The 14,433-nt window shown below is 61.1% G+C and overlaps 6 protein-coding genes and 1 non-coding gene across 7 annotated transcripts; 3 read left to right on the top strand and 4 right to left on the bottom strand.

Moving 5' to 3' along the window:
- Positions 1–275: 275 nt before the first annotated feature.
- GGTG_03982 (hypothetical protein) lies at positions 276–1,070 on the bottom strand (the record flags this gene model as incomplete). The annotated part of the gene is made up of 2 exons (XM_009221769.1): positions 336–1,070; positions 276–283 (listed from the first exon to the last, which is right to left on the bottom strand). The coding sequence occupies exons 1-2, from the start codon at positions 649–651 to the stop codon at positions 276–278; spliced, it is 324 nt and encodes a 107-aa protein (XP_009220033.1). The 5' UTR covers positions 652–1,070.
- A 1,649-nt stretch (positions 1,071–2,719) lies between these two features.
- GGTG_03981 (hypothetical protein) lies at positions 2,720–3,554 on the bottom strand (the record flags this gene model as incomplete). The annotated part of the gene is made up of 2 exons (XM_009221768.1): positions 2,720–3,240; positions 3,472–3,554. 2 exons carry the CDS (start codon positions 3,552–3,554, stop codon positions 3,012–3,014), a joined length of 312 nt encoding a protein of 103 aa, XP_009220032.1. The 3' UTR covers positions 2,720–3,011.
- Positions 3,555–3,971: 417 nt separating this feature from the next.
- GGTG_03980 (hypothetical protein) lies at positions 3,972–5,762 on the top strand. The gene has a single exon (XM_009221767.1). It carries the CDS (start codon positions 4,037–4,039, stop codon positions 5,432–5,434), a length of 1,398 nt encoding a protein of 465 aa, XP_009220031.1. The 5' UTR covers positions 3,972–4,036; the 3' UTR covers positions 5,435–5,762.
- Positions 5,763–6,232: 470 nt separating this feature from the next.
- GGTG_03979 (WD repeat-containing protein) lies at positions 6,233–10,514 on the top strand (the record flags this gene model as incomplete). Its single annotated transcript, XM_009221766.1, has 1 exon — positions 6,233–10,514. The coding sequence occupies one exon, from the start codon at positions 6,233–6,235 to the stop codon at positions 10,133–10,135; it is 3,903 nt and encodes a 1,300-aa protein (XP_009220030.1). The 3' UTR covers positions 10,136–10,514.
- GGTG_20068 lies at positions 10,457–10,544 on the bottom strand. The gene has a single exon. It is a non-coding gene; the product is annotated as a tRNA-Val (tRNA).
- Positions 10,545–10,683: 139 nt separating this feature from the next.
- Positions 10,684–12,329, top strand: GGTG_03978 (hypothetical protein). The gene is made up of 2 exons (XM_009221765.1): positions 10,684–10,904; positions 11,015–12,329. The coding sequence occupies exons 1-2, from the start codon at positions 10,834–10,836 to the stop codon at positions 11,910–11,912; spliced, it is 969 nt and encodes a 322-aa protein (XP_009220029.1). The 5' UTR covers positions 10,684–10,833; the 3' UTR covers positions 11,913–12,329.
- Positions 12,142–13,951, bottom strand: GGTG_03977 (hypothetical protein). Its single transcript, XM_009221764.1, has one exon. The coding sequence runs from the start codon at positions 13,802–13,804 to the stop codon at positions 12,380–12,382; it is 1,425 nt and encodes a 474-aa protein (XP_009220028.1). The 5' UTR covers positions 13,805–13,951; the 3' UTR covers positions 12,142–12,379.
- Positions 13,952–14,433: the final 482 nt, after the last annotated feature.

Here is a 14,433-nt window from a genome sequence, read left to right as displayed (position 1 = left end):
GGAGGAGGCGCATCCCACCAGCCTCCCCAGCCATTGAGCGACGACCGTGCCCGATCACGAGACGCGCTGGGATTTCCCACCCGGCGCAGCCGCATCTCTCGCGTGCGACCCCCACCCCCACACTAGGCACCAGATTGGCCCTGTCCGGGTCATCTTTCTCGGCTGCTTGCAGCTCAGGGGTAACGGCGCCTGCATTCTCGCCAGGTTCTCCCACTCCTCGGCACGCGGAAGGGGGGTCAGCCGTATTCTGTGCTTTTGCCCGAGGCTGACTACGCTCATGCAGCTGTCGATTTGCTGGCAGGTCAGGTGGCTAATCACCCGCAGAGTAGACTCACCCAGCGTGGGCTCTTGCATGACTCCGATGGTGCTGTGCGCCCCCAACGACTCGATGTGTTTTAGTGCCGCCGCCACCGTCTGCGTCTTGTTGAGATGGCGACAGTGGCGGCTAGGTATGGTCATGCTCTGTCTTCCGCCATGCCTAGTGGGAGACGAGAACGGATCTGAGACGGAGTGATCTTTCCATAATCCCACTTCCGCTGCCCGTCCTCGTCGGGCTCCGCTGAGGTGCCGCGCTTCCCTCCTCGATACCTCGCGCTGCACACCACGCAAACGACCGTCGGCACTTGCCAACGCCACACTTCGAAGATACATTGTGGAATCGAAACCACCTCTACCACCCGAGTACCGATGAGGACGCTACCTCGCTCTCGAAAGAGCCGGGTTTATGTGTTCTGTGGGTCACGAGAAAATTGTGGAATCACTGCAGGCAACCAGGCTGTTGGCCTCTCTGTCCCCGCAGCGGAATAGGCTGATCCCGAGACTCGAGCCCCTGCACAACACGGGCAGCAAATACTAGGGGGCTGTGGTGGGCTCGCTCATGGTGCCGGCAATCGACGCCGTGAACCGGAAATCAGCCCGGCCTTGTGCCACCCGCCGGTCTGGTGGCACAACAACCGAGGCGCCGAATTTCCCGGGGATACCCATTGCCGATACGTCGGAATGCCCCCCACTACGGGCCTTGAGGCCTTTGGAGCAAGGCTGGCGATGTGTTTTCGATGAAACGTTGATCAAATAACCCCCGAGCTGGCCTTCTTTCCCTGCAGGAGCCTACTTCCTTTAATATGGACACATCAAGCATCCAGTTTCTCCGCTCCGGCACCCCAGCCCGAGGCTTAGCTTCCGGCTAGAGGTGGCATGTGGAGAAAAGGCCGAAAAAGGCCCGACACCTCCCGGCTCCAGCAGTTGACACCCGCGCCTTATTCCACTCAGCTTGTCTTGGCCGCTGAAGCGTCGTGGCCTGCCCCATCCAAAGCAAAGCCACAATGCAGACGCAAGCCTGCACACATGTGTACTTTGCAGGGCAAGGGAGAATGGCAACCCCTCCCACCTTCTAGATTGCCGAATACATTCCGGTGATCCTCTCCCGAGTCCACTAGAATTCGTCACGCAGCTCCTTGGCACTGCTCGTTGTCTTGCGAATCCGATTCATGTTGTCTGGCGTCACACCGCTGATGATTTACACAGCCGTGCGAGATATCCCCAATGCATACCGGGAGTGTCGTGTTGGCGGGTGCATGTGCGCTGTGTTGTATTCGCAAGTGAATGGGGGAATATCGAGGCACGTCCACCACAAAAAAAGATGGCAGTCTGGTTCCACCAAAACAACAGAAAGGCTGCCAGTACAGGTTCCAGGGATTAGAACTGTTAGGATGGTGGTGGTGTTACTATTCCCATTGCTATTTCCGTTATTATTCCTACTGTTATTCCTGTTGTTATTCCTATTGCTATTCCTGCCTTTATTACTATCCCTACTCTTCTAGCCCCACAGCTTTCCTGTTGTTTGGACGAGACTGCCATTTCTTTTTTGTGGTGGACGTACCAGTTTAGGGAAATCAGCGCAGATCAAAGTCTATAAACTTCGTAGGTCATTGGTTAGAGATTAGGTCGGCCATAGCCCCTTCCGCCACGCGGATAAGATGGTAGGGCTGCGGAACCTGTCCAGAAGAAGGGATGACATGCAAGCCAACGGCGCCGGGCAACAGCCGAAGGGACGGGGAGTGCCCGGTGTGAAGGACCCGGGCACGGCTGCGAAATAAAAACATGGACTTTTTCTGTCCCGGCTCCTTCCCCGTTCCCTTTCCTGCCTGTCACGGCAAGGTGCCGGACAAGGCACCGTGTTGAAGTCATGCCCATGGCGTCTAAATTTAGCAAGCCTCCTCTGTTCAGGACATGGCCCCACATGCCTTATGTCATGGATGTCTTGGCCGTTTCCCGTATCCGTGGGACGATCCACAGAGGTTGGGACCTTTGCTCCCGCGAACAGGAAAAAGGTCGTGGCTCATGCGATTTTACGCGAAGGCAACACGCGAGGCGAGAAAAAAAAGAGAAGGAAAGCCGCGCCGTGAACCGGAAAGTTCCAAAATGCCCCTCTTGGGCACTTCTTGTGACCTTTCAGGTGCTTCAGGCTGAAATGTCTTGACTCGGCCAAGCCCACTTGGCTGGGTTTGCTTCTTCTTTTTTATTCTCTCCCTTTTCTCCCCTTCATCTCCCTTTCTCTCATTCGTGTTGCCCCCATCATGCCGTTCGCGTATTTCACACATGCCGGGGAGTTTGCAATGCTCGCCACTGCGCGCTTGACCATGCTTGGCTGCTGAGGTCGCATGGCTATTACTGTGGATTATTTTTGTAATACGGTACATGCGCGCCACGCGCACACACAGTCATTGTTGGTAACAGGATCAAAATAAGGTACATAGCGTGGTAGCAAGAGGCGCAAGAGGGCAAATGGCCACGCAAAACAAGACACGAGCTCCTGCGAAGTGGTACCCGGCGGGGCGTTGGTGATGGAGAAGTGGGTGATGCGCGGATCATCCCTGGTCAGTGCTCTGGTCAAGTGCTATTGCGAGAGACATGGCTGGCACAGAAGAGGCAGCGGACGAGGAGATCCCCATTGGCCTGCCCGGTGCGGATCACAGCCCGGTGCCCGCTGACGTGCGTGATAGACAACCAGGTCATCCAGGGAGCGAGCCAGACGACCAGGCAGACGTGTCTTGCTGTCTTGCTGTCTGATGCTCGGGCCGTTGGGCACAATTACAGACGAAGGATCCATACGAGCCGTACAGTAACCAACCAACAGACGAGCGACGGCATGAATTCTCTTTTCTTATTCGGGGTTGAATATGCGAACTGTCGAGGGATTCCTCCTTCCACGCGTACCGTACGAGCTCACCCGTCCATGGACTGTACGAGATGGTGTGAAGCGGATGATTGTCGAGGGGGACGAGCCAAGACACGAGGTTGCGGACGCTGAAACAGACAAGTTTTTTCCCAAGGGCACAGTCGGGCACAGTAATGTGACCCGGGGAGGGTCCGCGATTCAATTAGAAACCCGTCTTGTTGGTCACCTTTTATTCCTGTCACGCCCGGATCAAAAAAAACGAGACACCTTTCAATTTTTGCCCCAGTGCATACCACCACCACCAATTGAAAAGTGTCCCGTTTTTTTTTTGATCCGGGCGTGCCTGTTTCCCGATGATACCCTTGAACCTGCACATCCTGGGGATGGGGATGCGCGTCCATACCGAGTGTAGACTTTTCTAGCGTCGGGATGACGGATGAGGGATTTGGCGGTGGGCTCTAGCTGGCGGGCTGATTGGGGCTCGGCACTGTAGTGCAGTGGGCTGCCACGCAACACATGCAAGATCTTGGCCAAACGGCGCACGGTCGCGGACCCGGCAACAAGGCAAAGGTGACGGGGCAACTGCGCCACCCTTAAATCTGGCCACTCACAGCCGGACCCTGGCCCAGCCTGGCACCCTGGCAATCCCACATCCCACTTCGCACTTGAGACGTCAACCGACAGCGAGGGGCCAGTCTGCCAAGGGGCCCCTCCGCAGCTGGCTGTGCAGCGCAGCCGGGGGACACGCTGCGCCCTGGCCCATGCCAAAAACAGAACTGCTGGAGCTGGCTCCCTCTCGATTCCGTCCCAAGTGGCGTGGCGCGGCCAGCCGAAGGACTGCTTACGAGGACTTATTAAATGCATCGCTTCCCCATCGCCGTTGTCTTAGTACGCTTGATTGTCTCTTCCATTAGTGTCCTGTCATTCACTGTAAAGCCAACGCCAACCCCTCCATTTTTCTTCTTTTCCCTTTCCCGCCTTTTCCTGCGGGTTCTCTTGACCACTCGCTTATCGCGCAACCTGCCGTGCCCGGTTCCACACCTACTCCCTCGCTCAGCCCGGTCGACTGGTTCTTTCCTCGCCCGCCGACCTCTGCGATCGCTTCGTCGACAGAACAACACACGATACCTAAGAATACACCGCACACTCGACCCGGAAACGACGAGTGCGGACACAATTTTCAAGATGGGCAACTTTGGACGCTATATCTGCGTGGCGCTGCCATTTCTCCTCACACTCGCCAGCTTGATATCACTGCTTATTGCAGGTCTCGCTGGTGCCGTAGGCAACAAGGATAGCGGCCTCTACATGTTCCGCGTGAACCTGACGGATCTTCAAGTCCAGCCAAACGTAATAGGAGCGTTAGTGGGCCGGTCGCCGGAGCCGCTTCCGCAAGCTGCGCCGCTCATCGACGCGGCCACCGCCCACATTGGCGAGGCCAAGGAGGGCGCTGCTCCCTTGATCGCGGCCGCCACCAGCCACCAGCAGAAGCAGGCCAACCAGGGTGGTAACATTACGGCCGGCGACCTGAACCTGCACAAGATCTACGACATCAACCTGTGGGGCTACTGCTTCACCCCGCAGTCGGGCGACCGCTCCTGCCTTGAGCCCAAGTTCAACTGGGCCGAGACCGAGGTCAACAACACCATCAGCACCTTCAAGAGGTTCGCCGCGGTCGGCGGCAAGAATGTCACACTGCCCAAGACTGTTGAGGAAGCCCTGAACAGCTTCGGCAACGTCGTCCGCTGGACTGAGATTGTCTTCATCATCGCCGCCCTCGGCCTCGGCCTCGCCCTTGTGCTCGGCGTCATCTCCAACTGCAGCCGCGCCGTGTCCTGCCTGACCTGGATCGTGTCGGGTATTGCCTCGGCCGCCGTCTGCGGCTTTGCCTCCCTGGCCACCGCCACCGCCACCATCGTCGTGGGCAGCGCCGAGAGCACCGCCAAGATCTACGGCGTGCGCTCCAACTTCAACACCCAGTTCCTGGCCGTCGCCTGGATATCGGTCGCCTTCGCCCTGGCCGCCGGCTTCTTCTGGCTCTTGACCATCTGCTGCTGCAAGCCCGAGTCCCGCAGCAGGCGCAGCTCCGACACGGAGAAGCGCGTGCCTGTTGGCGCCTACTCGCCCCTCAACGAGAACCAGAATGGCTTCCAGCAGAACAACAGCGGCTACTACAACAACCAGTACGGCGCTCCCCGCCACCCACAGGGCGGCCGTGGCGACACTGCCTACGAGCCGTACTCGCACAACCGTTAAACTCGGCGGCTTAATCGGGCGCCTGCCGTGTCGGAATTGAGCTCCAGATGGTCGAGCTGGACGATCGGAAATATCTCCTTTTTGTTGCGTCCTTGATTTCCTTGTTATGATTTTTTTTTACTGCCTGATTATGAGAGAGGACGATTGCTTTGTCCCCTCTGGCCCTACTTGGTAGCATGTTTACTGGCGTTTGGGGAGACGGATACATCATGACTACATTTCTCCTGTTCAAGAGAATAAATATTGGGTGGTTTAGGGTGGCATGAAAATGGTTGACCCAAGTCCAGATCGGAGATATCCAGAAAATGGAACTATACCCCCTATGTGTGGTTGATTGGACGCAAACATTGGCATATCTTTAAACCATGCTCAAGAACGTGATGGTGAGAGTTCTCCTTGCTCTTCGTCTAAGAGATTCTGGTTTTGTAAGTGGACTGGACTTTCAAGTCCCGTCTGTGGTTGCGCGCCTCGGATCGATGACTCGACGCAACAATGTGAGTGCACACGCGCCGCCCAAATTTCAGGCGCAAAAACTGCCTGAGATATGAATGAGACTTCATCCCATATAGAAGGGCGGGGAGTTCCAAGACACAGCACAAACAGCAAAAGCAACTTATTTGTTGATATAGACATATTCAATCTCGATCAAGGTTTTGTTCTGCAAGCGCCGACTGCCCCCTCGCCGGCGCCAGGGCGTGGTGTGCCGTGAAAGCACCACCTCAAGCGGGGAACATAGCGAGAAGAAAAACAAAGGAAATAAAGGGAGGCTGTAGGTGCGTAAGCCTCACAAAACACATCATGGGCCCAGCAGCGATCCAGACTCCGCCCTCAAGATGCCACGCCAAGAAGCAGGCCGCCACGCTCGAGCGGGAGTTCCTCTCCTGCCCCGTCACAGCGCTCGCCTTCCTCCACGACCCCGCCAGCGCCCCAGCGGCGGGCGAGGGGGGGCCCGGCGCATACCTGCTTGCCGGCGAGGACACGCAGCTCAAGGTCTATGAGGCACAGACGGGCGTCTTGTGCGGCGAGCTGCGCGCCTTCGAGTCCAGCGTCGTCCACGGCATCGCGGTGGCGCCCGGGGCCGAGCGCGTGCTCCTCTGGGGCGGCGCCTCCGTCGCCGTGATCCCCGGGCGCGTCATACGGGCCATGATTGAGGGCCGCGTCGGGGGCGACGGGCGTCGGCGGCCGTGGCGGGGGGACGGCTGGTGCCCAAATGAAGCTACGGCGCCCGACTGGATCTACGACGGCATCTTGGACGGCGGTAGCCCGGAACGAGGCGTTCTCGTCACGGCGCACAATGAGATGGTCCCGTTCTGGCTCCTCGACGGGCCCGCTGACGGCCGCGGCTCGCCGTCGGTCTCGTTCGGCGCCGTCGTCTCGCCATCCCGCCCGATCCTGTACTCGGCCAACGTCTGCTGCCTGGGGTCTGTCGGTGGCCCGTCGGGCAGAGGCGACAACGGCGACGAGGTTCTCGTGGCCGGCGGGACCGTCTTTGGCGAAATAGTCGTCTGGAAGTGCCGTCCATGGGACGAGGGCGGCGGCGGCGCGACCGAGGTCCTCTACGTGCTCTCGGGCCACGAGGGCTCCGTGTTCGGGGTCACCATCTCGGAGGAGCTGACGCTGCCGGGCAGGGGCGGCGAAAAGGTCAGGCTGCTCGCCAGCTGCAGCGACGACAGGACCGTCCGGATCTGGGACATCACGGACCGCGCCGGGGGGGTGATGCCGGCCCGCCGAGCTGGGAAGCTGCTGGCCGAGAGCCGCGAGACGGGCTTCGGCGGAGATGCCCTAGAGCACCACGACGGGCCGCAGACCGGCTCGGCCAAGGACGGCGCCGTGGGCCCCAAAGAGCAGCCGCTAAAGGCGTTGGCTGTCGCCATGGGCCACCAATCCAGGATATGGCATGTGCGCTTCTCGACCCGGGGCTTGCTCCCGCCAGTGCCCGAGGGGGACTGTGGCGGAGGCCAAGAGCCGTCGTCGTCGTCGCGGCTGACGGTGTACTCCTTCGGCGAAGACGCCACGACGCAGGAGTGGCTGCTCACGCTGGGCCGCACAGAGGGTATCGCGCACGTGTTCGGGGCCCTGTCGCATGTCAACACGGTGCCGTGCCATGGCGGGAAGCACATCTGGTCAACCGCGGTGCTCGGCCGTGCCGGCGGCGGAGAGCCGTTGATAGCAACCGGAGGCGCCGATGGGAAGATTGCGCTGCTTGGGCCGACCGCTACACTCACACATGCCGCTTCCCCTGTCGAACCAACGCCTCCATCACTGGATGTCGTCGATGTGTCGTTCGCCTTCTCGGACGTTTCGCCGTTGACAGAGAGCGCAGGCGCGACGGCCCACAAGGCCAAAGGGGAAACGTTCAAGACGTTTGCCTTCGTCTCGGAGAGCGACATCTTGGTGACGTCGACGTTCGGCAACGTCTTTGTCGGACACGTGCAGGACGACGACGATTCGCGGGTCTCCTGGGCCGGGCTGGAGCTGCCCGGCGAGGTCCGGTCCGATCTCCGGGGCTACAACATCGTCAGGGGGCCCGCCAGAAACCAGTCCGGGTTCTGCTTCCTCGGCTCGGCGAGCGGCGCCGTCTACATGTTTTCGTCAAACCCCGTATCACGTCTCGAGAAGATCACGGGGCTTGGGCGCAAGGTCTCTGATATCTTTGTGCTTCCGTCATTACCGAAAACCTCCAACGGGTCTAGTACTTGTACGCCAGATGCTCACCTTCATCTCATTGTGACACTGCTGGGTCACGATGAAGCATTTTTTATCACTATCGCACATCCAAGCAAGAGTGCTAGCGTAGCCAAGGTAGTCGCAGCCACAACCCAAAGCATACCTTTGCCAAGCGACTGCGTCATCACGGCGGCCAATCTCTCTGGGGGCCTCTTAAGTCTTGGGAGCAGGGACGGGGGACTACTATTCTTTAGGAACCGCCTGTATGGCCAAGCTGGCGACGACGCCGGTGGTGCTTGGCAGAGGATACAAAGCTCACCCGAGACCACGAGGAGCAAAGACGCCATCACCTCTCTCGTGCGCCTTCCGGGGACCGCGTCGGGAGACGTCTCGCCTTACATACTTGCGACATGCCGCGACGGCAACTATATGATTTACGAGCTGGAAACCCGGACAGACGGTCTCAGCGGCGGGTGCGGGCAGGAGACCATCTCCCTCGACCTCGTTCACGACTCGTCTCCGCCGTTCGGCCCCGTCATAACAGAAGCCTGGTTCGAAGAGGGCGAGGAGGGCGGCCAGGCCGAGCTGATGCTGTGCGGGTTCCGCAGCAGGTACTTTGTGGTGTGGAACGAGACGCGGCAGCACGAGGTCGCCACCGTCGACTGCGGCGGCGTGCACCGCACCTACGCCTACGTGACTCGGAGGCGGGATGCCGCGAGGCCCGGGGCGGGACGACGGCGGCAGCAGCAGCAACAGGAATGGGTCCGGTTCGCCTACTCCAAGGCCCAGCGCACGCACATGTACACGCAGCAGGGCGCCGGCCACATCGCGCTCAGGACGGGCACGCACGGGCGCGAGATCAGAGCGGCGAGCTGGTGCCATGTCACCCCCGCCCATGACCTCGAGACCGAGGAGGAGGAGGGAGGCCGCCTCCTGGCCACGGCGGCCGAGGACACCACCGTCCGCATCTGGAGGTACGAGGCCCCGGCGGCGGACAGGGGCGGCGGGGCGCTGCTGCGCTGCGCGGCGTCGCTCAGCGCCCACACGGCCGGCCTGCAGTCCCTGCGGTGGTGTGGTGGCGGCGGCGGCGGCGGCGGCGACGGGCGGCACCGCTACCTCGTCAGCAGTGCGGGCAACGAGGAGCTCTTCATCTGGCGCGTCTCGCGCCTGGACGGGCGCTCGCGCTACTGCGGGCTGGCCGTCGTGCGCGAGGCCGCGTACCCGGACCGCACCGCCGACGGCGACCTCCGGATCCTAAGCGTCGACGCCTCGGAGGAGGGCGGCGGCGGCGGCGGCAGCTTCGTCGTGTCTCTGGTGCTGTCCAACTCCGAGGTCAAGACGTACCGGTATTCGCGCGAGCTCGGGTTCGTGCTCCTCGCGCGCGGCATGTACACGGGCGCGTGCCTGACACAGGTCCGCCACCTCTGGGTCCATGGCGAGGGCGGGCTTGGGCTGCTGCCGCTGCGCGTGCTGACGGCCTCGACCGACGGCAGCGTCGTCGTGTGGGGGACTAGGGGGGGCGAGGGGCCGGCGCCGGCCGAGTACGTCATCAAGAGCGTCCACGGCCTGCACCAAAGCTCGATAAAGGGGCTGGACGTGTGGGCGGTGCCGGCAGAGGGCGGTAGTGGTGGTGCTGGCTGGGTGGTCCTGACAACAGGCGACGACAACGCCCTCGGGATACTGCAGCTGCACGAGGACGATGCGGCCGACAACAACAGCAACAGGCCCCAGAACAGGCGGGCCATTGTGCGGTCGGCACACGCGGCAGGGATCACGGGGATACGCGCCATCAAGTCCGCGCTGCCGGGCGAGGTCCTCGCGGCGACTGTCAGCAACGACCAGCGGGTCAAGCTCTGGAGGGTGCGTGGGTTGGGGTCCGGCAAGGAAAAGGGGCTGAAGGTCGAGCTAGTGCAGGACAAGTACAGCGCTGTTGCGGATGCGGGAGACCTCGCCTTGTCTACTGATGGCAAGCTGGTAATTACCGGGGTCGGGGTGGAGGTTTGGAAGATGGATCTCGGTGAAGAGGACCACTAGATCATAGAACAAAGCCCTTGTGCGAAACTACAATAACATATAAGCACTTGCCACTCGGTTCCGAGTTCTTCCCAGACTTCGCCTGCCACTCTCGAAGCGAACCTGTCGATATACGCCCGTAATTTTACCTAGTGAATTTAGTCTCGTCCCTAAGCACTTTCACCTGACAGGAGATACAACACGAGGAGGCAGTTCAACACGAGATATCACAATGTTTAATTAAATCAAGTGGGAAGGAAATGTGACGTAAATACTACAAGAAGAAAAAGCAAAGAATGTAAATAAATGAAACGAAGAAAGCAAAAAAGCAAAAGAATATCGTGACCACTGCAGGGATCGAACCTGCGACATTATGCGAGCACAGGATAACACTGTAAAGCATACGATATAACCACTAATCTAAGCGGCCGATTTTGCTTGCTAGCGAAGCGATGGAGAACTGGGGACGAAGGTGCGGTTATATCGCCCAACTCGGCTGGCGGCAAAAACCTTGCTTGCTTCTGGTGGGGCAGCCTATTGTAGACTGGGCTTTCCCAGTGGTTGAAGCTCCTGGAGAAGCCTGGCAGTTGCAGCGCCTTGGCAGGCTCTGGATATGCACTCGAGTTTTTGCTGTGACGCTTAGGCAAAGTCAATTTCTTTGATTCCCAAAGACATCGCTGGGGACAATTCACAAGAGGCGAAAGAAACCCAATTGGACCATGGCGGGATCCAAGGCTACGCAGACGGCCCTGTGTCGGGCTGGCTCTGCCCTCCTAGCACTGTCAGAAATGTACGTCAAGCTCAAAGTGGAAGGTCCGTTTGATGGAATGCAGCGAGATAGTTGTAGAAGCTGGGAGAGGGTAGGTAGTCTAACACACCCCGTTCTTCTGCTCCCTGTAGCTCTCCCCATCCCCGCGCTCATCGCGCCGTCGCGACCCAGGCTTTAGCCACGCTGCGCCGCCCGGCGCATCCGCCAAACCCCTCCTCGCCCTCCCGCTCTCCCCCGCCGCCGGCATGGCGGACGACGACGACGACGAGGGCCTGCGGCAGGTGCCTGTCCACCGGCACAGCCCTAGGCAAGAAACACACCTATGGGAAGGGGGCAAAGAAAAGCAAGGCGGCCAAGGCGGCCTCCTCCTCCTCCTCCGAGGACGGCCCCGAGGACGGCGACGGCGACGCCGCGGCGTCCCCGAGCAAAAAGAAGGCCGACCCCGAGAACGCGGACGACTTTGGCGAGGTCGAGGAGCTGTACGCGCGCCTGACGAGGCGCACGCAAGAGAAGCTGCAGGCCATGCGGCAGGGCGGACGCTTCAGCCCGGACGCGCTGGGCCGGGTCCCCGTCGTGCTCGCCAAGGGCAGCCCCGCCGTGCCGCTGTCCGAGGCGGCGCTCGTGGACGTCCAGGGCGGGCGGGTGGTGCAGCTGACGCTGTTCGAGCCGTCGCACCGGCGCGCCGTCATGAGCGCCATCCAGTCCAGCCCGCAGTTCAACCAGCAGCCGCAGCCGGACCCGGACGACGAGGCCGTCCTGACGCTGAAAGTCGAGCCCGAGCGCCTCGAGGACCAGCTGCGCGCCGTCAAGGAGGCCTGCCACGGCCTGCGGGACGGCCTGCGCCGCGCCACGGCCGCGCGCCAGAAAAAGCACGCTCAGTGGGGGCGCGCCGCCTTGATCCTTCCCGACGCCGTCGTGCAGCTCAACAAGAAGATACAGAAGATGCAGGACGCGCAGATGAAGGAGGTCGACCTCATGGAGAATGACTGCATCAAGGCGCTCAAGAAATCTCACGGCCAGGCTGTTTGAGTCTTGCCCTCCCCCATTGGCTGCTTCCCCGGGCTCTGACATGTGTTATCAGGAACATGTCGCGTGTATATTATATTATACCTCTAGGCGATTCTTGAAGGGGGTAGAAACCAGCTTCGGCCACCCTTTTTGACTTTGAAAACATGGAATGTCAGCATGTCCCAGCTTGCCGGACATGAAAGAGACTCAGGAAAGTCTCCAAGGTAATGTGCGATCTCGGTCAGGCACGCAGGGTGGTTAAAAAAAGGTTCTTTGTTTCTACAAATGTACAATAGAAGCGGTATCGTCCACCACCCGTAAGATTGCGGTGCTCTCCCTCACGACATAAATGGACAAATGCTCACGCGTCCAAACGAGCGTCAGGCTACCACTGGGTCTTGATGCGTCTGTCGTAGGTCCGTTTTCCTCTCAAGATACCATAGCTATGTACATCATCCTAGGACTTTCGATTCACCCGGGTATGCGGATTAAGGACGAGCCTGCGTTTGGGCGGAGGTGGCACCCCTAGCACCTCCCCTGGCTGCTCCGGGGAGGAGGGAGGCAAACTTATCCGCAAACGCCTTTGCCTGGGCCGACCCGTAGGTGGCTTCGCGGGCGAGGTACATGTTGACGGTGGCGAGGGGGTTGCCGGCGCCGGGGGGCACGTACTGTGGCGGGGCGGCGATGTTGCCCTGGAGGGCGGCGTCGACAATGGCCTGCCGCGTCTCCTCGCTGGCGTCGCGGACCTCTTCGAGGTCCGAGTTCTCCACCAGCCACTGGCGCTCGGCCGGGTCGGCGAAGAAGACGGGCTTGCCGGCCTCGTAGCGCTCGGCGTTGTCGACGGGGTCGTTGTTCCAGCCGGGCTCGAAGGGCTGGCCGCCGCCCAGGATGCGCATGGACCGCATCGCCGTCTCGACCATGCCGCGGCCGCCCGCCGAGCTGGGCATCGCGGGGCCCCAGCCGGCCAGCGACTCGGCCGTCAGCGAGGGGACGTACGACCGCTCCTCGCCCTGGTCGCGCGCCGCCATCCACGCCTTCTCCGCGGTGGAGTCGCCGAGCCCGGGGTTCTTCTTGGCATCCACGCCGTGCTCGTCGTCGCGCTTTTCCCGCTGGTCTCGGCCCCGGCCGCCGCGGCCGTCTCGTCCACCGCGACCACCGCGACCACCGCGCCCGCCACGCCCACCAAATCCACCGCGACCGCCGCCGCCAAAACCGCCGCCGCCAAAACCACCACCACCACGGCCAAAACTACCGCCGCCAAAACCACCACCACCACGGCCAAAACTATCGCCGCCGTGACCGCCGCCAAAACCGCCATCGGCCCTTATGAACCCTCCTGCTCCGCCACCCCTGGGTCCGCTGCCGCCCCTGAGTCCGCCGCCTCCTCCCCGACCGAGGGTGCTGGGTGCCCTGACAATGTTGCCACGGGAGCCCAACGTGCTTGGTGGCCTGACTAGAGCGCCGCGGGACAGCATAGACCTCGGTGGGCTGACCACACGCGGGGGGGCGCCGCCGCCGTCGCCGCCGATGCTGAAAACACCACCACCGCTCGCGTTCTCGCCAGGGTGCTCCAGTGGCCGGCGCGGGAGGCTGCGGACGTTTGTCGGGGCCGCGAACTGTCTGTTGATCCGCTCGGACAGCGGGGACTGCCCGGGGGCGCTGCCTCCGCTGAGGCCGCCGAGGGACTCTGCGGCCGCCCGCGCCCGCTCGCGGGGGTTGCTGGGCCGGCTGGGGTCGCTGCCGTCGTTGTCGTCGGATGACGACCGCAGGCTCGGGGTGGCCGATATGGCGCGGTACTGGGCCCACGTGGTCGGCCCCGGCCGGAGCGAGCCCGCCGCCGCCGCCGAGGAGGAGGAGGATGCCAGGTCCCGCGACCCCCCGCGGAGGAGGGTGCCGAACGCCCGGCCGTGCATCTCGTCTGGCTCTTTCCCTTCGCGTTGCCTCTCGGGGGGCTTCGAATACGGAGGGGAGGGGTCTCTCTGCACGCGTGGAATTTCTCAACGCGCCGTGAGTCTGTTCGTGTCGGCTTCCGTTTACAGCAATCCTACGATTTTGCTGTTTCGCCCATCAGAATATGCGCCCTCTCTCGAAATTTCAGACGGCGCCTGATTGGACAATTCCCACACACAAAAGTGGGCGCGCTGGTGATTAGATAACCAGCCCAGCTCCCCGCCAGGGCTGCCACACAGGTTTGGCCTCGTTTCCTCTTTCTATCGTGCGAGGATTGGCTTTACGTCCAAGCCTGCTTAATCTCTGTACTTGGGTACCTACCTGTCTGTCTGCCTGCCTAGGCAGCTGCAGCTGCAGTGGAATTGATGCCGGCACATCTCCCCGTCCCATTACTTGTCTCCTGCGAAGCGGGCATAGCTCAAGACATGCGACTGTCTGTTGGTTGATGGCACTCTTTGGTGTGCCAACCGATTCCATGTCTGCTGTCAAGATGTATAACTACAGACAGACATCATGATCGGTGCTCTGTGTCATTAAATCTGTCTCGTGGCTGTTCTGGTGCTGCGCCGCCAATCGTATCATCAGACACGAA

Source organism: Gaeumannomyces tritici (assembly GCF_000145635.1).
Source record: "Gaeumannomyces tritici R3-111a-1 unplaced genomic scaffold supercont2.2, whole genome shotgun sequence".
Classification (NCBI taxonomy): Eukaryota; Fungi; Ascomycota; class Sordariomycetes; order Magnaporthales; family Magnaporthaceae; genus Gaeumannomyces; species Gaeumannomyces tritici.
The sequence above is the reverse complement of the archived record's forward strand: the minus strand, read 5'-3'. Positions and strand labels throughout refer to the sequence as shown.